Below are 14,951 nucleotides of genomic sequence, written 5' to 3' on the forward strand. Positions count from 1 at the left end.
AAATTTAAAACATTCATATTAAAACATGGATAAAGCATGCACTGATGCATAATAGAACCTTAACATACAAGAATGAGCAGAATTCATATGCCAAATTTGTGTTACTTTGAGAGTCAAAATCAGATTTCCTCTAGAAGTCAAAGTCAAAGTCCCCTAGGTGTCCCCCGTCCGCAGAATGTTTCCCAGACATGCACGGCTGAAAAAAAAATACTAGGGATGCATCCCTGGCTAACACTTGCAATAAACATTAAGAACATGACAATGATAACATTGACATTCAAACATTAACAATGGTGGAGGGAGATTTCGAACTTTGTGAGAAAATCAAGAACAAGAATTGTAAATGAAACTTGGCATACTAAGTGAAGTTCAAGCTATTAAACATAAAATAACATCGCAGCGATTGAATTAACAATAGCAACAATGGGTGGAAGTATGGAGTCAAGGGAAAGTGCCCCTAGTGCTGTCAAGGAGCACATCCCTTGCAAGAAAACACAAATAACTCCTCCAAAACCACACAAACCTTCATTATGAATGTCACTTTCACGATTATATCACCTTTTTCTGTTTGAGTTGGAGTTTTTGACTAGGTACCATGGGAGATGCTTTGGCATCCCCAAGATGGTTAGGGGACTCCTAGGTGTTCTATGGGCACCATGAAGGAGATGGTAAGGCAGAAGGTGAACATTTCTCCCAAGTCACTGCATGCCAAAGTTGTTCCTATCCTAGAAATCATCCTCGTGGTTCACCGTTTCAAAGCCAATATGTTGTTTGACTACACCATGTAATCTCCCATTGCTTATAACATATGATACATTTTCTTTGAGATATTTGAGACATTGTGTTCCAATATAGTAGTCTCAAACAACACAAAAGCCAAGGGTCCATGTTGCTCTTCCAAGAATAGTCAGCATTATCATTAGTAATTGCCTTTGGCTTTGGCACCCCAAGGATCATCTCCTTGCAAAAATTAGTCATTGGCATGGTTTACACCTATTGGTTAGAATCACCAAAAAAAAATTGTTAAGATAAAAATTTATATCAAGGAATATTGCAAATGAGTGGTCATCAAAGAAACTAAAATGCTCAAATGAATGCTAAGAAATATTTGTTGGGGTCATAAACGATGATGAACATATTACTAACAAAACAGTTCTGTATTCATCTCTTTGCCAGTCTCTCTCTTAACAATCCATCAAAACAATCAAATTTCAGATAAGTCTAAAGAGTCGACTCAATTGAAGGTATAGCATTTGTGGCATGTAGGTTGTGGTCAAAGTAAAATTTACACATTTAACTGTATGGTATTATTCAACAAAATCAATTTGTTTCTGACCCTCAACAATGTATCCTTACTTTTTCATTAGAATATGCAGTATAAGTATTTTCCCCATTGCATAACGAGTATATCAAGAAAGGCTGCGTATTCATTTTTTGGAAAAGATTTAAACGCAGAGTAACAGTTCTTTCTTACCATTACATAACAAACTTTCATCAACTACAGGTTTGTGTCCGTGTTTCATCTATGTATTTCTTATTACAAAATCATGTGGGATTACAATTGACAAATGCCTTATTTTGAAAAATAGGAATCAGCATGCAGATCACATGGTGAAGAAATCACAAATTTGAGAACTTACTTCCAAAGCTCCAAGCAAAAAAACACAAGTAAAACATAAAATCACCTCAAATTCAGAACTAAAAGATGCACCATAGACCAAAATTTTCTTTGGGACACAGCCACGAATAACGCACCTGTGATATCAAAAAAATAAAATGAAACAATTCAGTACAGCTATGAAAGAATAATATGACATGAGACGATATCAGAATTCAATGCATTAAGAGCATAGAACAAGATCATATCAAAACCAGGAAATTGTCAGCATTAGTTTACCCTTCTTTTCCAATTTATATATATATATAGGCTTCAACAATTTACAGCAATAATTTTCTGATATAGCTCTTTCCTTGTAGCACATATTCATCAAAATTATATCATACAAAAATAGCATCAATGACATCAAATATTCTTAATGCGGCATTTCAATAAAAGTGCCATGCAAATAACATATCAATCTAAGACAGTTGCCTGCAGACTGCATAAATATATGATTATGAATATTCCCTTTTGAGTCTTCTCACAAGCAAAGCTCTGACGGATTTCAATTTAATTTGTACAAGTGTGTAAAATGAATTCTTTCTCCCAGCTTAATCGCACCTTTTGTTCAAAATAATTGATATTACATCTCTGCATCGCAAGAAGATAATATAAGACCTTCCTAATCCAAATTCCTTCACAAGTAATATTCACAACAACTCTAATTCAAATCAGTTTATATTGATTAGAGGAAAGTTTGGTTGTTTCATATTAATTAAAGGAAATTGCCAAAATTTAAAGCTATAATAAAAGAATACAATGAATAGATCCTTTAAAGTTTTTATCCACCCAAATTGGAACCTGTGTATCCTTTTATGACTTGCAAATATTGCATGCAAAACAACCATATAACAAAGATTTTGTCAAATCTATCATCCCACCAACCACTCGTCTTGAATCTGCAATATTATAAATTGTGCCCTTGTGTACTTTACCATTATGTGATGTCCCTACCTTAGCCGAAATACAGAATTCCATGCAAGTCTTCATTTTGCCTTGTCCTCCATTTAGATTCTTGGTCACAAGCCCTAGTTGACCCAAATAAGTGCACCTAGCGGAAACGTCCAGGCAACACTCATTGTTTCTGCAAATCTATATGCCTGCAGTGATGCATTGAACCATTACAACTACCACCCCAACAGTGCAACACCTCTTGCCACCACCCATCAATGCCTAAAGTCAAACCAGCAACCTTAAAACTCCATTCTTGAGCTTCAATTGGCCGCCTTCAACTTTCTTGATTCACTTTGGCTCTTGAGGTATACCACTTGGTCTTCAATAGCTTCTTCACAATCTTCTTATTGTATTGGGACGGTTTGAATACAACCTTCTGGTCTTCACAACATTGAATCTTCATCATTGTGGCCTCTTTTCCTTTGTTCCATCAAGCTTGATCTTCGAGGGAGGTCATTCATGTGATGTCCCCAAAGTGGGCCCCTAACGGAAGGTGACGTAGGTCTGTCCGTGCGGTTTGTCGCTACCACGTGTCCGGGGTCCTCGCCAGCGAGGCTATCCTGGGGTTGCCCCCTTAACGCGGGGAGGTGCCGTTTACTAACAGTCCGTTGAGAGGGTGGATTAAAGCTCTCAACCCTCCCACTTTGCAGGAAGCCATTAAGAAGCTCGTGACATGGATTCCTCTTCAGCTTCTAAAAATAAATTCCAGGCAAAGAGTTTCCCTTCAGGAAAAGATAGGGACAGGAAACCCTTTCATAGAGAGGCGCAGCTACCTAAGGAGGAAAGTAAGAGGTTGGACAAGGAGACACTTAATGACTTGCGTAGGAAGAAGCTATGCTTCTATTGCAAAGGCCCGTATGAGTATGGCCATGACTGTCCTATGAGGCCAAAAGGGAAGACCAACCGAGCAATGTGGGCTTATTACGAAGGCTCAGATTCAGATAGTTCAGAACATCATGATGAGGATCTTGATGAAGCAGAGGGAGAGCAGGAGATAGACAGTGCAGGGCAACAGCAGGGAACAGAGCTACATTTACAGGAAGCACGACTGTCTAGTATCCAGAGAGAGGGATCTTTCAGACTTCGGGGAGTTTTGGCTGAGTAGAAGGTTATTACATTATTGGACACAAGTGCCACACATAATTTCATTGATGCACGATTCGTGGAGAAGCGTGGACTCATTACTGAGGAGTTCGTGGGACTAAGAGTCAAGGTAGCTGATGGATACACTCTTCGTTGTGACAGGATGGTATGAGACCTACCTTTGCGCCTGAACAACTATGAGTTTAAGGCGGACTATCATGTGGTCAACATGGGTGACATGGATATAGTACTTGGAATGCAGTGGCTACATTCATTGAAGGTGGTTACCCTGAGACTAGAGGATATGGAGATACAATTCGAAGTGAATGGTAGGACTCATGTGCTTAAGGCTATCCGTAATGGAGACATCAGGACTATCTCATTTAGGCGGCTGGAGAGATTAACTAGGCATAATGATATAGAGTGGGCAGCAGTTTGTACTTTGACACCTACACAGGAGGAGCAACATAAGACGGAATATCATCCTAATATTCAGAAATTGAGGATTAAGTACGAAAAGGTATTCAGTGAGATTCCACCAGGCAGGCCACCGGACAGAGGCATTGAGCATGTTATTGAGCTAGAGGAAGGTGCTAAGCCTATCATGATCACACCATATCGACACCCAAAGCGACTCAAGGATGAGATCGAAAGGACCATCGAGGAGTTGCTAGCTATGGGGCACATCCGACCAAGTAAGTCACCTTTTGCATCTTCTGTTGTTTTGGTAAAAAAGAAGGATGGAACTCTTCGGATGTGTGTTGATTACAGGGAATTAAATAAGAGAACCATTAAGAACAGGTATCCCATTCCTCGCATTGATGAGTTGATAGATGAATTGCATGGGGCTTGTTATTTCACGAAAATTGATTTGAGATCAGGATATCACCAGATCAGAGTCCGTGAACAGGATATTGAGAAAACTGCTTTCAGATGTCATTGTGGGCACTTTGAGTTTGTAGTCATGCCTTTCGGCCTGACCAATGCACCTGCCACCTTCCAGTCCACTATGAACAGAGTTTTCCACCACCAGTTGAGGAAATTCGTGCTGGTGTTTTTTGATGACATTTTGATCTATAGCCGATCATGGCAGGAGCATCTAGAGCATTTGGACACAGTGTTGAGCATTTTACAGAAGGAGTCCTTGTATGCAAAAGAGTCCAAATGTGACTTAGGGATGACCGAGCTGTTATATTTGGGACACATTATTAGTGCAGATGGAGTGCGGATGGATCCTGAAAAGATTCGCGCTATTGTTGATTGGCCTCCACCAGAGAACCTTACACAGTTGAGGGGGTTCCTCGGTTTATGTGGTTTCTATCGCAGGTTTGTCAGTGGCTACTCACGACATGCAGCTCCCATTACAGATCTACTAAAAAAAGGGGAATTTGTGTGGACTCAGAAGGCACAGGACTGTTTTATGAGATTTAAGGAGATAATGACTACGTGCCCAGTTCTAGCATTACCTGATTTCACGAAGCCATTTGAGCTTCAATGTGATGCATCTGGAGAGGGAGTAGGTGTTGTACTTATGCAGAATAAGCACCCCATAGCTTATGAGAGCAGGAAGCTCAGAGGCCCCGAGCGTTCATTCAGTATATATGATAAGGAGATGTTGGCCATCATGCATGCTTTGGCCAAATTCAGACAATATCTTGTGGGTAGCAAGTTTTGTATTAAAACTGATCATAACAGTTTGAGGCATTTCTTGGGACAGCGGGACCTGAATGATCGCCAGCAAAAGTGGGTAAGTAAGTTGCAGGCATATGATTTTGACATCTCATATGTCAAGGGAACTCAGAATGTTGTTGCAGATGCTCTTTCTCGAAGGCCACACCTCACTCTTATGGTTCAGATATCAGAGGATTGGCGACACTTGATTATAGCAGAGTATGCCAGGGATACATGGGCCTCCGATATAGTGGAGGGAACAGTGATTGATACCAGATACACACTTGTAGATGATTTAATCATTTACAAGAACAGGATTTACCTAGTCCCAGGATCGAAGGTTAAGCAACTGATTTTGAGAGCATTTCACGACTCACCGACAGCAGGCCATCCCGGGTACTTCAAGACTTACAAGTCAGTTCGTGAGCGGTTCACTTGGAAGGGGCTGAAAGCTGATGTTTTGCAGTACGTTCGAGAGTGTCTTGTTTGCCAGCAAAACAAACAAGAACACACCTATCCGGCAGGGTTCCTACAGCCACTTCCGATTCCTGATAGGAAGTGGGAGTGCATCTCCATGGACTTTATCACAGGTTTGCCCAAGGTACAAGGACGGGATTGTATTTATGTGGTGGTAGATAGATTAACAAAATATGCTCATTTCTTTCCTATCACCACTACCCACTCAGCAGCTCAGGTGGCAGAGGTTTTCTTTCGGGAGGTTTTCAGATTGCACGGATTGCCTCGGAACATTGTGAGTGACAGGGATAGCCGTTTCATGAGTCATTTTTGGCAGGAGGTATTCCGGTTATGTGGCACGGAGCTTACACCCAGCACTAGCTATCACCCACAAACCGATGGTCAGACGGAGATTGTGAACAAATGGGTGGAAGGGTATTTAAGGAATTATGTGGCAGCTCAGCAGCGAGCTTGGGTCAGATGGATATATCTCTGCGAGTATTGTTACAATACTACATATCACATCACTATACAGATGACACCCTTCATGGCACTTTACGGTTATGAAGCACCTAGTTTCTTGGATTTGTTGTTGGGCGACAGCCGGGTACCCAGTGCAGGAGAATTATTATAGGAGAGTAAGGATATAGTTGCTACTCTCAAAGATAATATTGCGAGAGCTCAGAACCAGCAGAAGCAGTATGCAGACCAGAAGAGGACTGAGCGTAGTTTTGAGGTGGATGATATGGTTTACCTCATGTTGCAGCCATACAGGCAATCTACTCTTAAGAAGAGTGGTGCAGAGAAACTCAAGCCACGCTATTACGGACCATTCAGGGTTATCAGGTGAATTGGTGAGGTGGCTTATGAGTTGGAGCTTCCGGCAGACAGCAGGGTGCACAATGTGTTTCATGTGTCCCGCCTCAAGAAGGCGTTGGGTCAGAATGTGGTGCCTTCCGCAATATTACCTCCTTTAGACGATGAGGGAAAATTGATTTTAGTGCCAGAATCTATCCTGGAGAGCAGAGAAAAGCAGCTTCGCAGAAGAGTGATCAGAGAATACTTGGTTAAGTGGAAAGATCTACCTGTTGAGGATGCTACTTGGGAGGGGGAAGCTATTTTGCAGCACCCGGCATTGAGATTGCTTGAGGCCAAGCAATTTCAAGAGGGGCGGACTGTAATGTCCCCTCTTTAGTTCGACATGACATTGATCATGGATTTTGCCTATTCCAGACTCTCGTAGGCAAATGGTGTGGAGAGAGAGTCAATTCTACGGATCAGATGGTCATATCTTGCTCTTGAAGAAGTGTTAAGAGGTTATATTTTATTATTATGTGTTATTGGGGCCTACATGTTATAATTTTAAGTTGAGTTGCCCTTTTTATTTTATAAAATTACTTTATTATAAAAAGTGCATTATAATGAGATTTTATAAAGGATGTTTCTAAAAGTTCTAGAAAAAGTGCATTATAATGAGATTTTATAAAGGATGTTTCTAGAAGTTCTAGCAACTTCTTAGAAAAGTGAATAAATAGAGGGCTTGGCCTCTCATTTTGGACATGCTTGGATTTGAGATTTCTTCTACTTCTTCCATTGTGGAGCAAATTTGTAGTCTCTTGGGTCTGCAAATTATTATTTGATCTTTGGGAACGAATCGTTCCCTTGGATTGGCGACTTTGAGGGTGTGAAATATCACCTGAATTGTTGCATTTGAGGAGTTGGTAATGCAGCCATCTCATTTGAACTTCATTGAGATTCAGTTATAAGGGTTTACTTTGGTTGGAATAAGGGTTTCAGTTGTGCCCTAGCATTTGTGGATTGATTAACAGGGTTTGAAGACACAGTTGTGCATTATTTTCAAACTGCCAGTCTAGGGTTTGGACCCACGTTTTTGCTCATAACTCCTAATTGGCTTGACGGATGAATTTCATATTTTAGGGGGTTATTCAGCAACCCTAGGCGCCAAGATTTATTGGTTTTGGAGTGGCAAAAAACGCTGCAATATTTTTATCTAGCAGCCGTACCAGGCAGTACCTGTACGGCCCTGTCAGTTGGGCAGCAGCAGCAATTTTGTGAATCGGTTTGGGGGCAGATTGTGAGGTCTTCGTGTGGCATTAATCCAGCATTCATATCCGGCAAAATTGGAGCTGTTCCAGGTGCACAAAATATTGATTGCCAAAATATTGCATGTTAAGGATTAGAACAGTCAGCACTGTCATTGCATAAATAGTTATTTCCAGTCATTAATAACTGTTGTAAAAGTTTCGTCATTTGCATTCCAAATCTGAACTGGGTTATTGTTCATGTCATAACATTGCATTGTCAAGAGCTTGATGTATTAGAAGTGCATAGTTGTGACAGTCTCTCATTGTAATCAGTTCTATTTGTTGTCATAAAATCAGAATCATCTATCTCTTAGATTGGTAGTGTTATAATCTGGAATTGTTGTTCATACATTATTGGCATCATATATTGAGGTTTCGTTGTACAACAATTAGTAATATTGCAGCCTTATTCGGTTACATGCCAACTGTTTGACAAAATTCCTAAGTCCAGTTTGAGGGTTTCAGTGGCCTTTATAGTAAGGGTCATTACAATTCACACCATTCTTATTCCGTATACGAATAGCATATTGTAGTCTCTTGATCTCATTCTTCTTATACTATCAATTATATCATTTATCTTTTATTGTTTTTTGTTATCTATCATTATTGTCTATTTGGCTGTTGTGGAGGTGGAAACACCAAAATAGAGACTTGAAAAGCAAGTCTTGAAACAGCTCAACTATTTTCTCATTTCCATGTGTGCAGTTTTTTATAAAAGGAAGGAGGGGAGCTTCTCTTGTAATTCTTCGACCTCCTCCAGTTATGAGTTTCTTTATCATCCTCTATCCCTTTGTTTCATCTTGACTTTTGCAATATAATTGTTTTTTGTGTTTTCTGCTATTAGAAAACTTTATCTCTATATTCACTTAGTTTGTGGGATTTATGTCTCAATTTTTGTACCATGTCCATATTGGATGACTGTGCATTGCGATCATGTTGTGCATCCGCGTTGTTGCCCTCAATCCACACAGGTGTTCATGGCAGTGAGACTTCGACAATTAATCTGTAGCCAGCAAATCCATTTTTAGTATTCAAAAAAAAATTATCTGTAGATAGTGAGTAGCTATTTTCAGTTTCTTGCATTTTGCATCTTAGTCTTTTAATGTTTAGTTGTCTTGTTCTGCTAGCTTACAACAGCACTAGTTAAAGTGAGGTGGCCCAAGGGGTAGTTCATCCCTTCAAACTTTAACTAGTCTTGAGGCTAGTGAACTTTTCCTTTGTACTGTCCCCTTCTCCGCGATAGGCCTTTCCAACGCCGTGTTGGTCTATCTTTCCATCCGGCATTGATCTAGAGGATACCAGCCAATGCCAACCAGTCACAGGAATTTATTTGGTTTCCTTTGGGGAAATATTGAAGTTTGGGGAGCTTCTCTATAGTTAAGTCACTTTATTTTAGAAAGTTACTTTATGACTTAAAGTCATTTTATAAAAAAGTTAAGTGACTAAAAGACGAAAAAGGTTTTAATCCCACATTGCTTAGTTATTTGTGCTCTCCCTCATATCGAGGATATGTAATGTCCCCTTTTTCTGGGACATTAAAATACTGATAGGCCAACCCAATATATTACCTTTGAGGACTTAATACAGGATTATTAAGTCAAATTTTAATTAAAGGAGAGTAAAAAAGAGATGAGTTGACATGAGGGACACAGACAAGAATACATGAGCTGAAGAGTCACAAGTTGGATCTTTAAAAGGAGAAGGAGAGGTTCATTTCTCTAAGCTTGGTTTATGATTCAGATTTCAGTTTCTCTCTTGAGAGAGTTATTTGGAAAGTTCAACTTTCATCCAACGTGAGGACGTAAACCCTCGTGCTTGTAGACAATGGACGCAAACCCATTGTCCGTGGAGACTTCACATCAGGTGTCTCGCATGTGCTTATAGGTTCCTTTCTTAGTATTCCAATCTAACTGTAAACTGTGTTTAAGATTGGACTTTTGAATATTAGTTATTGTATTGCTGTTGTATAATGCAACAACATATTTTAAGGTGTTTTATGAGAATCTACTGGTTTATATTGTTGGTTTATAATGCATCTTCATATGTTTATGTTCTGAGAATTATCTTGAGAAAAAATCGGGTCAATATCTATTTAGGATATTTCAAGTTATAAAACCAATAGGCCTTCTTGGGATTTGCACCATGAAATATACCAATATACCGAAAGATGAAGTTGGTTTCTTAAATGTGACTGGTTTTCTTAAGGACAAAACCCCTTAAGAAAAGTTGGGAGGCTAGACATAGCCCCAGCATCTCCTTAAAGATTGCACCCAAGTTTAGGCATGGAGTTTGCAATATAATACATTGCTCAGCGAACCTACATTCAGAAGTAAGTCTATTAGTAGTAGAAGCATTTGTGAGTGATTTACACTAGCTAGGAATCCGCACGATCAGTCTCCAATGCATCTAAGAATGTGGGGAGTGAGTGGCATTGGAAGCGACAAGTGGTAATACCAATATAAGCACACAAGGGAAAATTAGAAAAGGTCAGGTCACTATCTGTAGTAGGCCAGTAGCAACGTTGCAACCAACACCCGTGGGAAGTATAACAGAAGTTGCAGGTAAGAGTAGCATCAGCAACAGTTTGGGAGTCTTGGTAGTCATTACCATTGGCACCCAAGGCCATGTCATAGTGTAGTGTCCCTTGCTCCAACTAATGCGGAAAATGAGGACAATCCGGACAATCCCTTTAAAACTTAATTTCCAGATATCACTTCCCCAATCACGTTGTTTTTACCTTTGATATGGAGAGTATGTATAAGATGGTTAGGTATGTATGCTTGTATTGATAATGATCAGTATTACACTTACAAACTGCTAGAGTTAATCTTCTTTAACATTGATAATAATTATGCATGAACTTCTCACAATGTTGTTGTGCGAAGGTGAGATTCTATGTATGTAATAAAGATGGCGATATGGCTCAAGTGATGGGACTTATTCAATTTAAATGTGTATTCAATAATATTGATATAGTCACCAATAGATACTTGGATACTGATTCTATATGACTTCTGTTTGGATGCTAAATTGATTACGAGTCTCTTGTTTGATGTTCTCTTTTCCCTTTTATATGGTTACCTCTGCCCTAGAGTTCAACCGCTAAATGTCTAAGATGTTGATCAGATTCCCTTCCATCACATCTCTGATTTGTTTCTCTTAAATAAATATGAGACTCTGCTAGTAATGAGTTCGTCCACCATTGTGTTGCTTCTTTTATTATTTTCTACTCAATGGTTCAACTAATATTACTGATTGAAGTTCCTTATGTCCCGTTTAAGTATTTCTCCTTCAAGTTAATGAGTCTATGATGATTCTATCATTGAGTTGATATTTACTAGTATATATGGTTCTGATATGTCCTAGAGTTACCTTCTAGACGTTACTTTATAATGGTACTAAGTGCTACTTCAATATATATGTGGTATTGATGTTTCCAGCTACCCATCTCAACCGTTGGCAGCTCAAAGAGTGTTGGTTGTATTTGTCCCTCTTGACTAAGGCCCCTGCGGTGTATGCTCGGAAATGAAGCTGACGTTGGGGATTTGGGTAGAGATAGATATCCTACCACACTATCTTCTTTCTCTGTCTGTTATCTCTGATTCTGCTGCTGTCAATATCAATGATTAAAGTGTTCGACAGTCCTCTTTTTCTTCGGAAACAATAATGATCTCTCTCGACTAACTATATTATTTATTTATTCATTTTGATGCCCATATATTCTCCTCCATGTTCCTTACTTCCTCTCTCGTGAACTGGTAATCTCTTCCATGCGATGGCTGACTACTCTTCATACGCAAACCAAAATGTGCTACGCTGATAATGAAATCATTTGTATCACCTTCGATTCCCGAGATACTCCTACGGTCTGCGTTGCTTGCCCCATCATGCGGGTGTGTGTCCACTATGCAAGTGGGTGGTTTGCTTCGCTCAAGTGTGTGAATCTTCTGTCTGGGATATTGATGCACAGCCCTCCTCTCCTCCCCGACCATCGATACTCAACTCTTATATATATTAAGGTCAATTGGTAATGTGTTTGTTTGAAAAGACATGTCTATCTATACAGCTTAGGTTTATTAGTTTATTATCTTAACTATTTTCTTCTTAATCGATGTTCTTAGATGGGTTTGAAATATTATTTTCCATTCTTAATAATTATTAATATACTTATTGTATATCTCAACTTTTGTACATATATGTTTATATATATATTCCACCTAATGATTATGTATAATATTTATTATATCTTACCTATAATAGGTGTTTATCAACTATAGAATATAATTACTCATTCTATATAATTTGGTTAACTATTATCTTATTTATTGATAATACTAAATTATTATAATTTATTATTTATCATCATATTAATCATATTTAAAACCATATGATTATATCAATCAATATAAACTATATGTCATCAATTTTCTAGTTTATTTATATTGTTATTTTATTCGCACTATTATTTTGTTATAAATCTTATAAATATGGGGACATGACACATAGTTAGAAGAACACACGGCAGGATATTATCGGAAGGTTTCATCACCCCAGCAACAAGAAACTAGCACAGCACCTGATTGACATAGTTGTTGGCCACAAGTCTCTACAAGCTCACAACTATCGAGCATGAGTTTGACTCAAACAGTATCATAGGGGATTGGGAAGACCGCAGGCCCAGGCACGTCAACTCCAGGTTCCCTCCTTATATATTGTATTTTGTTTGCACAACAATACTATATCTGTTGTCCAGGTTTCTAGTTTGCGTGTTTGAGATTTCCATTCACTGGGTATTACGTGCTCTCTATTTGGATAAAAATACATCAAGGAAAATGAATATGTAATGTGATGCAATTTTTTGGAGTATTGTATGATTCATGAATTATATTTCCACCTTTTTATATTAGTGCATGTTGTCACTAACATAACATTGGAAGACTGAACTCATGGTCTGGTTTAACGGCACTCTCTCTTCATTGTTTGTTTTTGCTAAGTGTTTTTCGTTGCCCCTCGGGTTCCGGATTTTCACAACCTTCTCCTTAATTTAGTGAACCTGATATGAAGCTTTTGTTAAAATCTTGTCTGTTACTTTGGATTTTGTAAACTGTTATGAGTTTCATGACCTAGACTACTTTAAAAACAGTTGTAAGGAAATCTTTGAGACCTAGTTTCCCTCTAGACCAATATAGTCCAACTAGACTAGGCCCAATGTTTGCTAGGAATAGGGATCCTAATGACCCTGGATCCCATTTCTTCTCCAATATTGGGACTAAATACTTCTCCAAAATTTGAGTCCAGGACTGCTACTCCAACAAATTCTCCTCCTGCACCGCCTCCCATGGTGGCTCATGAATCTGCTCTTACTGCCCAGTGTGACCAGAATCAATCCCTCCAGGAAAATCCAAGTGATTTCTCAAATATCAAGAGCTTTGCCTTGAGGCTTGTACCATTGTTCGTAATCCAAGAGAATTAACAATCTCCGACCAGCAAGGCCTTAAGGTATGATGGAACTCTAGTTTTTTGAGTTTCCACTTTTAAATATGATGGAATATAATAGTGGTTTGCATCTTATAAGCCATATACACATGGAACTGAAAATAAAAGAAAGCAATGCACAAATAATTGGGTTGAAAATCAATATTTCCATTCACAGTCAATATCAGAGTTGTGGTTGTAAATGACACAATCTGGGATAGAGGGCGGCCTTATACATGGTATTTCATTGCAAGAACAGCCCAACACACATAGATAGTGATTAAAGAGATTGACAGAATGAACAGTCAGCTATTCGAAACAATGTATATCTGGAACAATGAACAGTCTATGTTAGAGCCAGTGATTTAATATACTATAATAGGGAATGTTTTGCATTAAGCAAGTAGCAGGGACTATATTTCAGATAGCAGCAATTCTGATGGTCAAATTCTTTGATGGCTCACTTAGAACATAATGCCAAGTAAAATGATTCAGCTTGAAGCAATAAAAGAAAAATATAAATCATACTCAATGATAAAGAATACAGGTATCGAATGGATTGCAGCAATAATAATTTTGAAGATTTTAGCAACAACCAAATGCCATGATGGAATCAAATCTATTACTCAGTGATGAAGGTATCAAAGACGTTAGAAGGAAATTACTGCCGGCAGTCAGAGTAGCCCTATAAAAATATTGAACGCCCAGCATCACAATACTCTTCAGATGGACATTCAAATACACTCAGGATGTTTATTCGATTTCACTTCAGAAACAATATGGTCTCTCCTTGTTGCGATCACAAATGTCAAGACGTGATTATTCTAGGAGGGATGGAAGGTGCTCGATACCACAGCCCTGCAATGTCAACCCTGTGCATATGCGTGAGGTTTGAGTCTAGCCATAATTTCTGAAAAAACAGGTTTCACGACATTCATGAGGCATCGTATTTTCTGAGTCACAGTATGATTGCCCGCTGTTTTGTGAGAACTTGCGGCAGAATACAAAAATATATATACATTACAGGATCATGGTCTGCGATAGTAAATAATATCAATCTGAAGGAATATAAAACATCGTGCCAAAAAACCAAAGAATAATCAAGTTCCAGATGTGATTAAGAGACTTTAATTGATAGATTGAGTAGTGATTAAAGTTTATGCAAGGAAAAGTCTTCATATGAATCAACGGCAAGACAGAAGAAGCCTGATAATCAAAATGGTTAAAAGGGAATGCTTATGATAAAAGATGTTAAAGGCATTAATAGTGCCATTAGGGTCTCAAATATTAAAAATTTAATTCAAATGGAAAGTTGTGTTGTTAATAAGGGACATCTTGTTTCAAACAAATACAACCCTTATTTGAGATATAAATAATGACACATCTACAGACCAAGAAAAGGCAGACATTGTAAGATTCATATATCCAAACATTCATACACTCTAAAGGAGTATTTTATGTTTATTTATTGTATAGAGGAATAAGGGGCTCATTATGACTTTGTAATATAAATTCTATTATTTTATTTTAAAAATAAAATAAAATGT

General features: G+C 38.4%; 1 protein-coding gene across 2 annotated transcripts in view; it reads right to left on the bottom strand.

Moving 5' to 3' along the window:
• LOC149561875 (glutathione-disulfide reductase) overlaps positions 1–14,951 on the bottom strand; it is a 200,890-nt gene that overhangs the window by 111,267 nt on the left and 74,672 nt on the right. For both annotated transcript variants that reach the window (XM_089825405.1, XM_089825404.1), the window contains exon 4: positions 1,686–1,755. In XM_089825405.1, coding sequence (XP_089681531.1) covers positions 1,686–1,755 — 70 coding nt within the window. The remainder of the gene's footprint in view (positions 1–1,685; positions 1,756–14,951) is intronic.

Source organism: Cupressus sempervirens, chromosome 4, assembly GCF_028749045.1.
Source record: "Cupressus sempervirens isolate cs-2001-9-10 chromosome 4, ASM2874904v1, whole genome shotgun sequence".
Taxonomy (NCBI): domain Eukaryota; kingdom Viridiplantae; phylum Streptophyta; class Pinopsida; order Cupressales; family Cupressaceae; genus Cupressus; species Cupressus sempervirens.